This window comes from Megalobrama amblycephala, linkage group LG18 (genome assembly GCF_018812025.1).
Source record: "Megalobrama amblycephala isolate DHTTF-2021 linkage group LG18, ASM1881202v1, whole genome shotgun sequence".
In the NCBI taxonomy this organism is placed as follows: Eukaryota; Metazoa; Chordata; class Actinopteri; order Cypriniformes; family Xenocyprididae; genus Megalobrama; species Megalobrama amblycephala.
In genome coordinates this window covers 4824781-4840035 of record NC_063061.1, presented here as the reverse complement: position 1 = coordinate 4840035, position 15255 = coordinate 4824781, and the positions used below count along the sequence as shown (strand labels likewise).

The window sequence follows — 15255 nt, the reverse complement described above, 5'->3', positions numbered from 1 at the left end:
TTAAATCAGTTCATGTGAGTACAGTGGTTCAATATTAATATTATAACGCGACGAGAATATTTTTGGTGCTCCAAAAAAACAAAATAACGACTTATATAGCGATGACCGATTTCAAAACACTGCTTCAGGAAGCTTCGGAGCGTTATGAATCAGCGTATCGAATCAGCGGTTCGGAGCGCCAAAGTCACGTGATTTCAGCAGTTTCGACATGCTGATTCATTATGCTCCGATGCTTCCTGAAGCAGTGTTTTGAAATTGGCCATCACTATATAAGTCGTTATTTTGTTTTTTTGGCGCACCAAAAATATTCTCGTCACTTTATAATATTAATATTGAACCACTGTACTCACATGAACTGATTTAGATGTGTTTTTAGTACATTAATGGATCTTGAGAGAGGAAATGTCATTGCTCCCTATGCAGGCCGTCATCGGATTTCATCAAAAATATCTTAATTTGTGTTCTGAAGATTAACGAAGGTGTAAAACGACATGAGGGTGAGTAATTAATGAATGAATTTTCATTTTTGGGTGAACTAACCTTTTAAACCGTTCCAGCACATGTTTTACTGGGTATATTCAATGCATTATTTTAAAAGAGACTTTGTTTACTTTATTATTAAGATAATATATATTCCTATTCGCCAAGCTTTACGCCAATTCACATCCCCAAACACAGAAGACCAGAAAAAAACGAGCTAGAGGGTCAAGGGAAAACTTGTTCTCACAAACACAGTGTGTGTGTGTCCGTGTAACATGAAGAAGTGTGTGTGTGACGAAAGCTCCTGATGGTGGCAGCAGCGTTAGTGACGCAGTGTCTGTGTGCTCGCGGTCGGAGCGCGCGACTCCACCCAACGGCCAGAGCTGAAGCACAAAACAACTTTGCGAGCGCAGCGCGAGTCATGGCGTCCGAGAAGACCTCCTGAAGAACAAACTCCGCGCAAACTCACACCAAAAGCGTGTAACAACCCATCGACGACCGTCTGGATCTATTATAAACAACAAAAAAGTCGGAAGGAATCATGGTTACCGAGTGTCGACTTTAAAGCTAACAGAGCGCAGCTAGCTCAAGAGTTTGGCGTCGCGAGGAGTTTGACGAACAGTGTAAATATAGTGTAAATATAGTAGTTTATATAATTTAATAGTGAGTATTGTGAGGAAAAGAGCTCTAAGTGTCTCTCCGCGAGTTTATTGGGTGTGTAGTTTGCCTGTGGACGGGTGGAGATGGCTCAGTCGCCGGTAGCTGTTCAAGTTCCTGGAATGCAGGTGAGTTCGTGTGGAAAGGTAACGACAGGCCATCATCATCATCATCATCATCATCAGCTAATCCGCATTCAGCATAATACACTCCTGAATCATATCCATAGCACACCTTTACACTGGCTCTGTCAGTCCTTCAACACTTGCTGTTGTTATTCACAACATAATATAAACGCTTAAAAAAGTACTATGGTATTACCGTGTTTTTGGACGCATTTATCATTGTATTATTTTAAACTCCTTAAAGTGCTGTGTAAATACCATGGTGCATGGTGATAATTTAGCCCTTTATTATTTTAGTTATGACATACTTTTCTCTGTTCAGTGAGATTCTCTGTTGTTTTATCAAGCAGAGATTGGGAAACTGTGTTTGTTCATTTTTAAAAACAATTGCTTCATGTTGAATAACACAAAATAAGACAGTTCTGTTTTTTCTTTCCCCTGACTTTTATTATTTGCAGTGTACAGTATGCTGGATATTTGCACATTAAATCTGATGTCATTCTGATATGGGAAATAACAGCACAGTTAGGACACAGCTTTTATTGTAGTTACTAACGCATGGAAAATAGTTTAATAACATATTTAATAGCCTTATATATGCGTCATATATATAAACATTGCTTCCCAAAGGTTTGAAATATACTAGCCGGGTGGAAAATCCTCTTATTACCCACGGCACAAAAATGGTCTACTACATGTGACCACTATAAATAATGTGTGATTGAACAATATTGATATTCATTTTAATTACATAGGTTGCTATTACATTTAATTACATACTAACATTATGCATTGTAAATTATGCAAAATACAGATTTGTCATGTAATGTCTCTCTTAGTGAATGGGACACAGATTTTAGTGATACTAGTAAAATCTATATATTGAATAATATGTGCTAATATGTTGTTTTGTAACATTAAACACTACCGTTCAAAAGTTTGGGGTCAATAAGAATTTTTTATAATTTTTTTATTAAGAAATTCAAGAAATTAATACTTTTATTCAGCAAGAATGCATTAAATTGATCAAAAGTGACAGTAAAAACATTACAAAACATTATATATATATTAGAGATGCACCAATACTAAATTTCTCCACCGATAATTCAGAGTGATATCTGTCGATACCGATCGTTTGAGCGTTCTGCCTTTTATACCTTCTTTTAAATGAATGAGAATTTCATTATAATTAATAATTAATCATTATATTTTGAAAGAAATGCAAATAAAAACTTCATTCTCTATTTCATCAACTTGTTTCAGAGTCACTGGTATCAGTTATAAACAAACGCATTACTAATATGAATATTAAATCATATTAAGTAAATAATGAAGATTAAATTAATATATCAACTTTCTGAATGTTATTAATTCATATAAGTACTATTAATATTGAACATCAAACTGTTTTTTTTTATCATTTTCTTTATACAAAGTGCAAATTCAGTAAATTTTTCTCCCCTCTTTTGATTGACAGGATATATCAGCCTTGTTTTAAACTTTGCCATTCAAAAGTTTGGGATTGGTAATATTTTGACTTTTTCAAAAAAAAAAATGCTCTTCTACTCACCAAGGCTGCACTTACTTGATTGAAAAAAAACAAACAAAAAAAAACAGTAATATTGTGAAATATTTTAAAAATTTAAAATAAGTTTTCTATGCGAATATATTGTGAAATGTAATTTATTCCTGTGATCAAAGCTGAATTTTAAGCATCATGCATCACATGATCTTTCTAATAGGCTGATTTGCTGTTCAAAAACATTTATGATTATTATCAATGTTGAAAACAATTGTGTACAATTTTTTTCAGGATTCTTTGATGAATAGAAAGTTCAAAAGAACAGCGTTTATCTGAAATAGAAAGCTTTTGTAACATTATACACGACTACCGTTCAAAAGTTTGGGGTCAGTAAGATTTATTTATTCTTATTTTTTTTTTTAAACATTGAGGAAATTAATTATTTTATTCAGCAAGGATGCATTAAATTGATTAAAAGTGACAGTAAAAACATTTATAATGTTACAAAACACTCTCAGCCAATCAGATTCAAGAACCAGAAAGAACTGTTGTATAAATATGAGGCTTATAATGTGTCATATATATATATATATACCGGATCAATCTATATTTGAACATCTCCAATATGCAACTGGTGTAATGATGGAGCAGATATTTGTGTATAAGGTGTGTTAGTGTTCGCTCTTTTTTTCCCTCTTTATGAGTCTGCGTTTGCTTCCCGTGATCTAGGACAGTGATGTAATCCCTGTCTTTTAAGCCTTTTTGTGTGACAGCAAGAAATAGTCTTACTTGCAGCACAGGAAGTGTGAATGAGGTTCCGTGTTGTGGCCTCTGTCACAACTTCACACTCGTATACGCTTGGAACCAGAACCAAAAAAACCATAGTAGCACATTGGAAGTTCACTTCTACTCCTTTTCTGCCAGCAGACGGGGGTCAGAAAGGTCACTGACCACAGCCAAGCAATGTGCTCCCTCCAGGAATAACACACCTCTCTGCTATGACAACTGAGGGTTGTGTTGTTAATCATTATGCACAGCAGATAGGTGGCTTTGCTCATTAATGTAACACTTGTGGCAGGCCTTTTTAATGTTTGTTTTATGAGTTTTCCTAGGGTTTAAAGGGCAGTTTCGTCCTTTTAAACAGGCCATGCAATTGTCCATTCATAGAAGCGGTGTGCTAATAGCTCCAGAAGCATGAAGGAGTGCCTGTCTTAGGCGTAGCGTCTGGGTGTGGCCCGCGAGGACGTGTTTCGAGCCCTGGTTTCTCGTGGTTAACGCCTGAGTCAGCTAGACAGGTACGGCGTAAGAGGAGAAGACTCATGATGAAAAGCTTGTTGTGTCTTGTAGCTTGTACCCACGTGCATTTGGTACGTTATCCCTAATGCATTTCTGCAGGCCCTGAGGGGTGCTGCTTTGTTGCCATGTGTTTGTCTAGCAGTCAGAGGAGGAAATGCATCCAGCTGATAAATCTTGTGGGGGTACATGTGAGCTTGTTAACATGCAGATAGCTTAGTCAATAACGTACCAGTCTGTGCACAGCGGTTTATCAGAGGGACGCAGATCCGTACACAGTCGCTGAAGCAGGATATAGTTTGCCACTGCTGCTCCACTGAATCTAAAGCGCTTTGGAGATGACCAGTCTAATTGGATATAAAGTTTAACTAGATGAGCAACAGAGCAAGTAAAATCTTTTACCACATAACCTGTGACTGCACTTGTTTACATTTGTTATACAAGGAAAAAAATATCATGATATTCTTAGAATTTTAATAGATAACAATTAGGAATGCAAATTCTTTTAACCGATTAAAGGAGCATGACATGGATTTTTTTAATTTTTAATTTTAATATGTTTCTTGAGGCTCACTTATAAAAAACAATTATTTTCTGCCCCTGTGTCTGAAATGATCCATTTTTAAGGCTTGGCTCCTTTTAAGGTTCATCAGTAAATGCCGTTATAACACTGTTATGATTGGCTAGTGTCATTGCATAGGAAACAGCATCAACGCCCACTTGCTGTTGCACATGAGTAAGTGTTTTGAAAACTTTATCCATATAAAACTGTCATTTACAGACAAAGCATTGTGAAATCATTTATTTGCCGTTTGTGATGCAGCTGCTGTCAGATCTAGGCCTGTCACGATAATTACTTTTTGTTGGGCGATTTTATTGTCATTTAAAGACCATTTTTATGCCACTGAATATATAATCATAATATAACAGCATAATAATGCAAGTAGGCCCACACACATTCAAATGACATTTAATTTAACTCTTAAAGGATTAGTTCACTTCAGAATTAAAATTTCCTGATAATTTACTCACCCCCATGTCATCTAAGATGTTCATGTCTTTCTTTCTTCAGTTGAAAAGAATTGAAGGATTTTTCTCCATATAGTGGACTTCAACGGGTTGAAGGTCCAAATGTCAGTTTCAGTGCAGCTTCAAAGAGCTCTACATGATCCCAGACGAGGAATAAGAGTCTTATCTAGAGAAACTATCGGCTGTTTTCTAAAAAAATAAAAAATTATATACTTCTTAATAGGGCTGGACAATAATTCAATATCAATATATATCGCGATATAATTTTTTTCGATAACGGTGATATGATTTTTAAACACATTTCCGGTATTTCGATATATACATTACAGCATCTTGAGGCGCAGCTGTTAGAAAGAGCAGAACGCGATTGGCTATTTGCGTGATGACGTAACGTTACACCACAGAGACATGCAGCCACCAGCCAGTGCTCAGCAGTTGTACGCTAAGATCAAACGCGAACGCGGCAAGTTTTACAAAATGAGTGCACCTGATGCAAACGCGACGGAACAAGCTTCCACAACTTGATGAAATATGTGTGCATAACTACACCGTGCTGGTTAATGTTTGGTGCAGGAGAATGTGTGAAATAAAAACTTTAAACACGGATACTTTATTCTGTATGAGCTATGTGTCACGTGGCTAGTGTTATTAAACTCATCGCGGAGCTCCGCGCTGAAACCGAGCATATGCGCGCTCCGCCTGTATATCATAAAAACAATCGTATTTTTCATGTGTTCGTATTCAAACTCCAGTTCTGACCGCATCGCGAGCAAAATACAAACAACACGTGCTGCTGTGCTGAGGTAAACAGCCTACAGCTTGCGTATTTGAACGCAGCTAGAGCAGGCAGAGGTGAATGAGCCGCACTTTTGTGATATTTGAATTCTCCGCTGTAATGCGATGATCTCATGTGAACATATTTTCCATTTGCGCTGGTAGATTACAGCAAAACAATCCACTTCCGAGAGAAGTGATGCTTCCTCGTGCAAAATACTGCAATTATAATCTTATGCATACTACAGCGCAGTGATTGGATTAAATGAGCTTTATGTCATGAATATATATGTCGAGATTCGCTCGAACCGGTCTATGTCAGCATGTTCGACCATGCCCATACTTGGGCCGAAAGTACACGATTACGTCAGATTTTGTGACGTTGCTCCGACTCAGCTTTTCAAACAGGAAGACAGAAATCGCTATGAAAAATGCAAAAATAACTATTTTTCACTTATGAATAACATTGAGTAGGCTACCTTTAGTGTTTTCAATGATGTGCAGCCTATACATATCTGTTTACATCTCAAAAAAAGTGTTTTGGGGTTTCATGACCCTTTAAGAATAATAAAATCAGCCTACGTTATAGTTTAATGTTAAAAATGTTAATATTACTAAAGTGAGTGAGTCTTATGTTTATTTTTATGTTTGTATGAAGGCTAAATACAAATAAAAGCTGAACATAAATTTATTTGTACAGTTTTTATTTCTAAAATCCTATATAGTTTTATAGGAAGAGATTTCATAGATTTGGCAAATTAATTTTTCAGACGTTTGTAGGTACAGATATCCGTTGTGGCCGTTCTTGGCAGTTTTTCTGAGGCTATTATATAGTTCATATCGATATCGGAATTATATCGTATCGACCGAAATTAAGAATTATATCGTGATATAAATTTTGGCCATATCGTCCAGCCCTACTTCTTAACCACAAATAAATCATCTTGCACTGCTCTGAGATGCGCCACGCATTTCGTAATCACGTTGGAAAGGTCACGTGTGACGTAGACTGAAGTATCGCGGTAGGGCGAAAAACTCTATTTCAATTTCCCCAACTTCAAAATCGTCCAACAATGTTGTTTTACCTTTTTTTTGTAAAGGCCGTTTGACTTAGTCTTTGCAAGTTTACTTTGTAGACACTGGATCAATACTTCCGCCTATGTCACGCATGACTTTCCAACATGATTACGTAATGCGTGGCGCATCACAGAGCAGTGCAAGATGAGCATTTGTGGTTAAAAGGTATATAAATTTGTATTTTTAAAAAAAATGAGCGATGGTTTCTCTAGATAAGACTTTTATTCCTCGTCTGGGATCATGTAGAGCTCTTTGAAGCTGCACTGAAACTGACATTTGGACCTTCAACCCGTTGAACCCCAGTGAAGTCCACTATATGGAGAAAAATCCTGGAATGTTTTCCTCAAAAACCTTAATTTCTTTTCAACTGAAGAAAGAAAGACTTAAACATCTTGGATGACATGGAGGAGAGTAAATTATCAGGAAATTTTAATTCTGAATTGAACTAATCCTTTAAAAATGTTTAGATACTGAAATTGAAGTGTCAAAAAATAATAATAATGTTGAATGAATAATAAATAAACCTTTTTATGGAGATTTTCCATCTACATATTTTTCCCTGACCTTTTCTCAGTAAAGTAAGGGTGCACACTCAAAAACACAAACCCTACTTAGCAGTCAGATGTCTGTTTGAACAAAGGCACAACAGGCCATTTCTTCTGCTAAATCAATTTTTTCTAGTGGCGTGTTTTTTTTTTTTGTTTTTTTTTTTAAAATTTAAGAACTTCTTTTAACTTGAACACCGCGAACTTGAAAAATGCGAGCGCAACGATCAAAGAAGCATGGAAAAAGAGCGCCTGCTGCATCCCGCTAGCTGTGAGCGTACACCAATTCGTGCTGTCATGTTCATATTTGTACCGGAACCATGAATTGCGGAATGCATTTGTTCTTCCAAACTGTCAGTAGTTGTCAGGAAAACACTATAACGCCACGAATTACGCCTTTTTTCACCTGTCGATGTCCGCTGTGTGTATGAAGCAGCTGCCCAAACCTTGCCTCGACACGGAGAACAGATAAGATGACAGAGGCAGTGTGATCAGCAAAATGTTGGTGAAAACAATAGATAACATATATGTTTGGCATTATTTTTCCTATACAAACAATGAAGCTTCTCTCTTTTTAGTTGAGTTTGAGTATTTTTTGAGCCTTCATGAACCTTCAGCTTGCTTCATTGCGAGACACATCACTGAAATTAATCGTTGTTCACTAATCGCTCAGTGAATTCATTCAGTGAAGGAGCTGTCAGACTGATTTAAACCGGAAAAGGCCCAGATATATTGTTTTCCAGGTTCCGCACAGTTAAGACTTTCAAAGTAAAATGCATTGACCGTGAGTGCGGATCGACGTGTTTGATGCATGAGACCTTTGACTGCACTGCGGTACTCCACAAACTTGCACGTGCTCTGTTTTTTTGCTTGGTTATAAAAATCTGGCTGCTCACACACTGTGCACAAAATTACATCACATGCACTGTCCTTGAGACATACCTGAACACGGACAAGTGAAGCATACATTGGGTTTAACTGAGAACAATTTAGTAAAAGAAACGGCTCAAATGAGTAATTTGTAAAATAGACCTTACAGGGTAGACACCATATTGAATTTTATGAGGATGAAAACGAGACTTGCACTGTATAAAGGGCCTAGATCACTTGTAATTTTCAAAACACCATTTTTAAAACTGATTTATACAGTCCCCCCCCCCCCCCCCCCCCCAAAAAAAAAGATTTTATGTTTCATCAGCTGAACAGTTGCCATGTTGTTAATAAGTACAATCCATAGCCTCATTTTCATTTGTCAAAAATTAAATATGGCACTACTTTGATTTAAACTCCCTGTGAAACGGAAGTTGTGGCCAACTTTACTGAGTGGTTAAGGATATTCCACCCGTCATCAGAGAAGGAACGCCATTCCAGAGCGGAAGCAAATTTTCAGATTTTGATTAAAGATTACTACCCCCTGTGTATTAACTTGCATGTATTAATTGTTTAACACAAGACTAGTAATGTGCACTAACAAAGTAAATAGGGTCAATTTTGATTTCACGACAAGGTCAGTTGCTGTTGTTTTCATGTTGCTCACAGGACAGGACAACTTAATTGATAGACTTGCACATGTGTTGGTGTTTTATTTCATCACACTCAACTCATGCACATTCACAATTCTGGTCTGTTTTTTTTTCTGTGTTGCTGATGATTAGTTTCACAGGAAACACTGTCATAACTATGAAAGAAACTGTACTGTAATATAATACAGGCTTCCTCAAAACCAAGTCCTGAGGGCCACAGCCCTGCAGAGTTTAGCTCCAACCCTATTCATAAACACCTGAGCAAGTTATCAGAGTTACAGGTAGGTGAGTTTTGTCAGGGTTGGAGCTAAACTACAGAGCCACATTTGAGGAATCTACCTCTACAGATGATCAAATTTATATTTGGTGTGTATATATAGTTTTAACAAGAACATCAGGCAACCACAAACAGTATAAACTCTGCTTCCCATTGTGCCACTCAAACACCCTTAAATAATGAATTAAGCTGTTTTGCATTACTTTTCATTATAATCTTTTTTTTTTTGTAAATTCTGCCTACTGTTTACCACACAAATCTATCAACTGTGGTACTATTTTTTTTTAACCACCACAACAAACTCGTTTGCTTGAAGTATTTCTTGTCGATATCCATGATCTTGCTTAAAGTATGTTTCTGGCCTTATAGTCCAAAATGCATGCAGGGAACTCATAAAAGTTGCCAAAAGCTTTGCACAAAACCTGTGCACCCACTGTAGTTTTAAAACCCCTCTTGTGAAATGGCTTGATAAGTGAAATTTTTTTTCCCCCAAAGTCTGTCATATCAAAATGAAACCCTATATTGTAAGGTATGAAAGTAAAACTACTGATTCCAAAACAACAAAACTTTTAATGATTAAAAAGACTAACTGTAATATGCAACTATGTGCCTCTTATATCTTTATCAGTATTGACTGGATAAGTTGGATTCACTTCCTCATCCAGTGAAATAACCGTACCTGCAATAGGTAACTGATACCAGTCGGACAGCTGTTTTATGTTGATTCATAGAGCTCCCCTCCCAAAGTTTCTAGGAATATTACTGACTAACCTAGTGTGCATTGGCATTCTCTCTGTTATAAACGCTTATAAACTCCTTGTCTTTCATCTTCATTGTTCCATTAAGCCTTTTATAAAACTGGAGGAACATATTAAAGCAACTGAACAAAACACATGATTCATAGAAAGTGAGAAATCAGTTTCTAAATACACAGTGTCAGATATGAAAGATTTAGTTATTAGTCTATATTTTCTAACTATAAACATGGATCCCAGATAGCACAAGTATGCGATTTCTGCGAACTTACCTGAGATACATTGTTAAGTGACTTTGTTTATACCTATTTATCTAACCTAGCCAACTCAGACTAACTCTGTAACCTTTGTCTTCCAGAACAGTCGAACAGACCCTGAGGAGCTGTTCACTAAACTAGAACGCATCGGGAAGGGCTCGTTCGGTGAGGTGTTTAAAGGTATCGACCGCCGCTCTCAAAATGTCGTGGCCATCAAAACCATCGATCTTGAGGAAGCAGAAGACGAAATCGAAGACATCCAACAGGAGATCACCGTACTCAGCCAGTGTGATAGTCCCCATGTCACCAAATACTATGGCTCTTACCTAAAGGTATGGATTGATGTTTACTTTTTCCACACATTAGCTGTAGCACATGTTAGTAGGGTTGTAACGATACCAAAATTTCAGTAGTCTGTGCCAATACCAGAAAAATTCCATCGTTCTCTGTAACAGTTTTGGTACCATAGTAAAGTACATACAGTTTAATAAACAAGCGGTTTATATTAAGTGACTTACATTTTAGACGCCAAATCGCTTGTTTCGCTCTATTTCGCCAACGAAAATGGTTCCAAACAGAATTGTTTTGGGTCTCTGAGCAACACTTCCTGAATGAATCAGCCATTTGAATGAATCGGTTGAATCTCAATGACTCGCTCATTAACAGGGACTTGCTGCCACCCACTGGCGGATTTAATTTCACATTTAAAGTGTCTTTTCATTTTATAAATAATTTCAAATAACAGTATTTAACGTTTTATATTTTCAACATTTCAAAACATTATTTATGCATAACTGCTCTTGACTGATTAACTTTAATAAAGTTTAATCTATAGTTATATAGTTATACATTAGATTACAATTTCTGTACCTGGAAATCTCCTGTTTAAACCTACATAACCTGAAAAGCACTGTTTATTTAATTTGTTTATTTAGTTGTATTTATTTGTGCTATTACTTGTAATTAGATTATTTGTTCCTATTTTATTACTTACTGTTTACCCGTCTAACAGTATTTAAAATTTAAGTGTAGTAGCTTTTGGCGTCATCTTATTTATTAAGGTTACATGTATCAAAAACAACAAAACCAGTAACTTGGCTTATTTTATAGGCCCATTTTCTTTCCTTTTCTTTTACTTTATTGTTTTTTTATTGTGGGGCCAGTGAAAATGTTGGCAGGGCAAGTAAAAATTTTAACCACTGGCCCGACCGGGCCAGCAGAAAAAATCCTTCGCCTAATCCCATTAATGACAATAATAAATATAAGTAAAAAATACAGTAAAGCATGTAGCCTTCCATTTTTAAAGTAAGCATTGCTATAAAGTCCCCCTGTAGTCAATCATTTTAAACTCTTCTTTGACATATTTAAATGTTTTTTTTTTTCCTGTGAAAAAATTTTTCGTTAACACTTTATTTTAAGGTGACTTATTACACGTTATTACATATACTTACTATGCAATAACAGTAAATTATGCATAATTACAGGTAACTAACCCTAAACCAAACCCTAACTGTAACTCTGTAGTAAGTACATGTTGTTAATTTATATTACTCAGTACTTAAGTAAGATGTAACTATGTCACCTTAAAATAAAGTGTAACCCAAATTTCTTCATGCCTTTGAATAGCTTGAATGTAACTACACCCTTGCCTCGTTTAGTATACGCGGTTCTATGAATATGCAAATTAGCCCCGTCTCCACTCACATCCACTCGGTCAACTTACTGAGGTAAACGATGCACAATGGTATCGCTTTTTACAACGTCAGACACAACAGTAATATGATTAGCATTTTGCTTGACTACGTTATCAAACAGCTAATAATGTGTTGCTAATGTTACAAACCATGTTCCTGTTTGCAAGTCAGACAGCTGCCTTCTAAAAAATCAGCATCCTTACAAACGCTTTAACAACTCAGAACGTCAGTGGAGAAAGGCATATAGTTCATCATAACATCGTAATATACATCATACACCCCCTATATTGCTAAATCTACACATTTTTTTTATATCAACAGAAAAACAAACCAGAATAACTTTCTCTCGAGACTCTCCTGTTAGTTCGCTGTTAATAATAAAAAAGCCCACCGGCACGTTGATGTGATTGGTTACAAGGTGGTTTGTGACATCACAGACACCAGCGATTTCAAACCTCTTTTTTTCCACTGCAGTTTTAAGGAGAAAATACTCAGCATTGGTGTTGACTTACGAATTTGCACATGGTTTGTCTTAAAGCATATTAAAAACACCACATAGACATACTGTATAAACAACATTAAAAACTTGATTTTTACCACAGGGAGACTTTAAATGTCAACTGAGAAGTTTGTAATAAAATGAAGAACTCATTATATGTAATAGAAAAAGTGTGAGGTCTGTGTGTCTGTCATTTTCACTCCAAGATTTGATGCAGTTCCTCCCAAACCTGTCCGACCGCAACATTCGCTAGATGACACACTCTGAGTTGAATTTTTAAAATGATTAATGCATACAAAATGTAAAAATATACAATCTACTCTACTTTCCTCCAATGCTGCAATCATGCAGATTTAAAATTTGCATTCTTTTAATTCAGTTAAGAGGTTACATCGTGACTTATCGATCTTCTATTGGTCACAGATTTGCAAATGTGAACCTTGGGAACACAATGGTTGTCACATTTAAATATGGTTGTCATTCATGAAACTTTGTAGTGTGCAGCATGCAAGAAGCCTTTCATTCAAATTGTGAATGTGTTATATACAGAAAGTGAGGAAAGACCACTCCCTTTAATCACTTCAGTTGATTTCTGCACTCTTTCAAAAATTCTGATATAGTCACCACATCAGAGCAGATCTGTCATTGTACATCGACATAAGTACATCCTACTAGGCATATATCCAGAAAAATGTCATCTGAACAAGTAACACATCTGCCGCTTTTCTTCTGACCAAATGAAATCATAAATGTCTTAAATTAGATTACATTACTGATGTTTAGTTCTAACATTTGATCGGTCAAATCAGATCATGCATTGAAAATGAGCTTGCTACCTAATGAGCCACTGAAATGTCTTCTGTTTACCAGGAAAAAAGCCATCTCTGCATCTTTAGTCCCTTCAGAGTTGTCGCCACCTCTTAAAAACTATGCCAATATTTACTTCCGTTTTACCACTGACTCTGCCACTTTCCCTTTTTGACTGCTGGCTCTCCACAGTTTTGTCAGCGGTTTAGACCTTTCTAGATTAAAAGCAGCCATCTAGATGACAAGTTTAAGGAACTGCATCCTTATCACATGCCTTATAGCTGGGTCTTCTTTCTGTTTACAGACCAGGGTTCCCACACTTCTTGAAAGTACTTAAATTGCAGATACATGGATTCAATGCCTGGAAAGTCTATGAAAACAAATATAAGTCTTGGAAAGTGCTTGAATTAAACATGAACTAAATTTTGTTAGAGTAGTATGGTGCTATTACAAAAAATGGCCTTTATGTGCTGCCACAACAATATCTAGTGATGGCCGATTTCAAAACACTGCTTCGAAGCTTTACGAATCTTTTGTTTCGAATCAGTGGTCCAGAGCGCCAAAGTCATGTGATTTCAGTAAACAAGTCTTCTTTACATCATAAGTGTTTTGAAATTTTAATGGTTCACACGACTTTGGCAGTTTGATAAGCGATCTTATCCGCTGATTCGAAACAAAAGATTCGTAAAGCTTCAACGCTTCACGAAGCAGTGTTTTGAAATAGTTGAATAAAGTCGTTATTTATTTTTTTGGCCACACAAAAAGTATTCTCTTCGCTTCATAACATTAAGGTTGAACCACTGTAGTCACATGAACTGTTTTTAGTACCTTTCTGGGCATTGATGGTGGTTAAAAAATAATATTTCAAATATTTTTAATTCCCAGCAATTATCTTATCCTTAAATTAATGTAGGCCTATATAATATTCTCTCCATATTTTAATGTTTTTAATCAAGTATTGATTCATAAAAAAAAGATAACTAAAACAAGTGTGAAATAAATGTTACAAGCAGAAATAAAAAACCTACAAATTGCATATCTGGTTCAAACCCGTCTCTCTCTCTCTCACACACTTTCTTCTCATTGGATTTTAAAACAGACATATGCCCCTTAGATTTTAGTTGTCAGTATATGCCTTAACATTACTGCAGTAATGACAGACACAGGTACAGTATACTGTCCAGATTGGCAGTAACAAACCCACCTTTATTGTCTTTATTGTGCTTGATATAAAATAAAAGGTGCTTTAAGAAGTCCTTGGGTGCTTCTCAATATCCCTCCTCGTTTCCTCGCTCCTCTGTCCTCCATCCTATGACCCGGAAAACAATCGAGTTCAGCCATCTTGAAGGACATCTAAATTCTCTAATTGCACCGCGAGGAGGAGAGGATCGAGGAGTGAGGAAGCTTCCTGAGGAGTCATGAGCGAGGATACACAGGTGTATCCTTTGCACAATAATTGAAATGTTTGCTTTACTTTTGCAGTTTAAAATAAACTTTATATCTCATATATTTCAACGGGGCAACTTGCTTTATTAATATTTATTATAATTTTTTTTTAAATAACCAAACTTTTAACAACATATGGGTAGATCCCTCGAGAGCAGCTGATGACGCTTTGAAGTGACGCTAAAGGGAGCGAGGATATCATTTCACTTGATTCAATTCCTCCGTCCTCGCGTCTTTTCCTTGCGTCCTTCTCTCGCATCCTGAAGGGGTGGAGCTAAGATGCGAGGAAAGGAAACGAGGATGCACAAATAAGAATTGAGAAGCACCCCTTGAAAGTCCTTGAATCTGGTGCTCATGAAAGAATGGGAAGCCTGACGGATGTGATGTAACCACGCAAAGACGAATGACCTCATACTGTCATTTCCCAGGAAATCGGACCGAATGTTCACATTGTAAATCATTTTATAAGTGTGGTGTCAGTCGGCGTGAGTAACG

General features: G+C 36.4%; 1 protein-coding gene across 1 annotated transcript in view; it reads left to right on the top strand.

The window, feature by feature from the left end:
- Positions 1 to 766: 766 nt before the first annotated feature.
- stk26 (serine/threonine protein kinase 26) overlaps positions 767 to 15255 on the top strand; it is a 40135-nt gene continuing 25646 nt past the window's right edge. The window contains exons 1-2 of the mRNA XM_048165544.1: positions 767 to 1265; positions 10416 to 10646. Of these exons, the coding sequence (XP_048021501.1) occupies positions 1224 to 1265; positions 10416 to 10646 (273 nt within the window). The 5' untranslated portion in view covers positions 767 to 1223. The remainder of the gene's footprint in view (positions 1266 to 10415; positions 10647 to 15255) is intronic.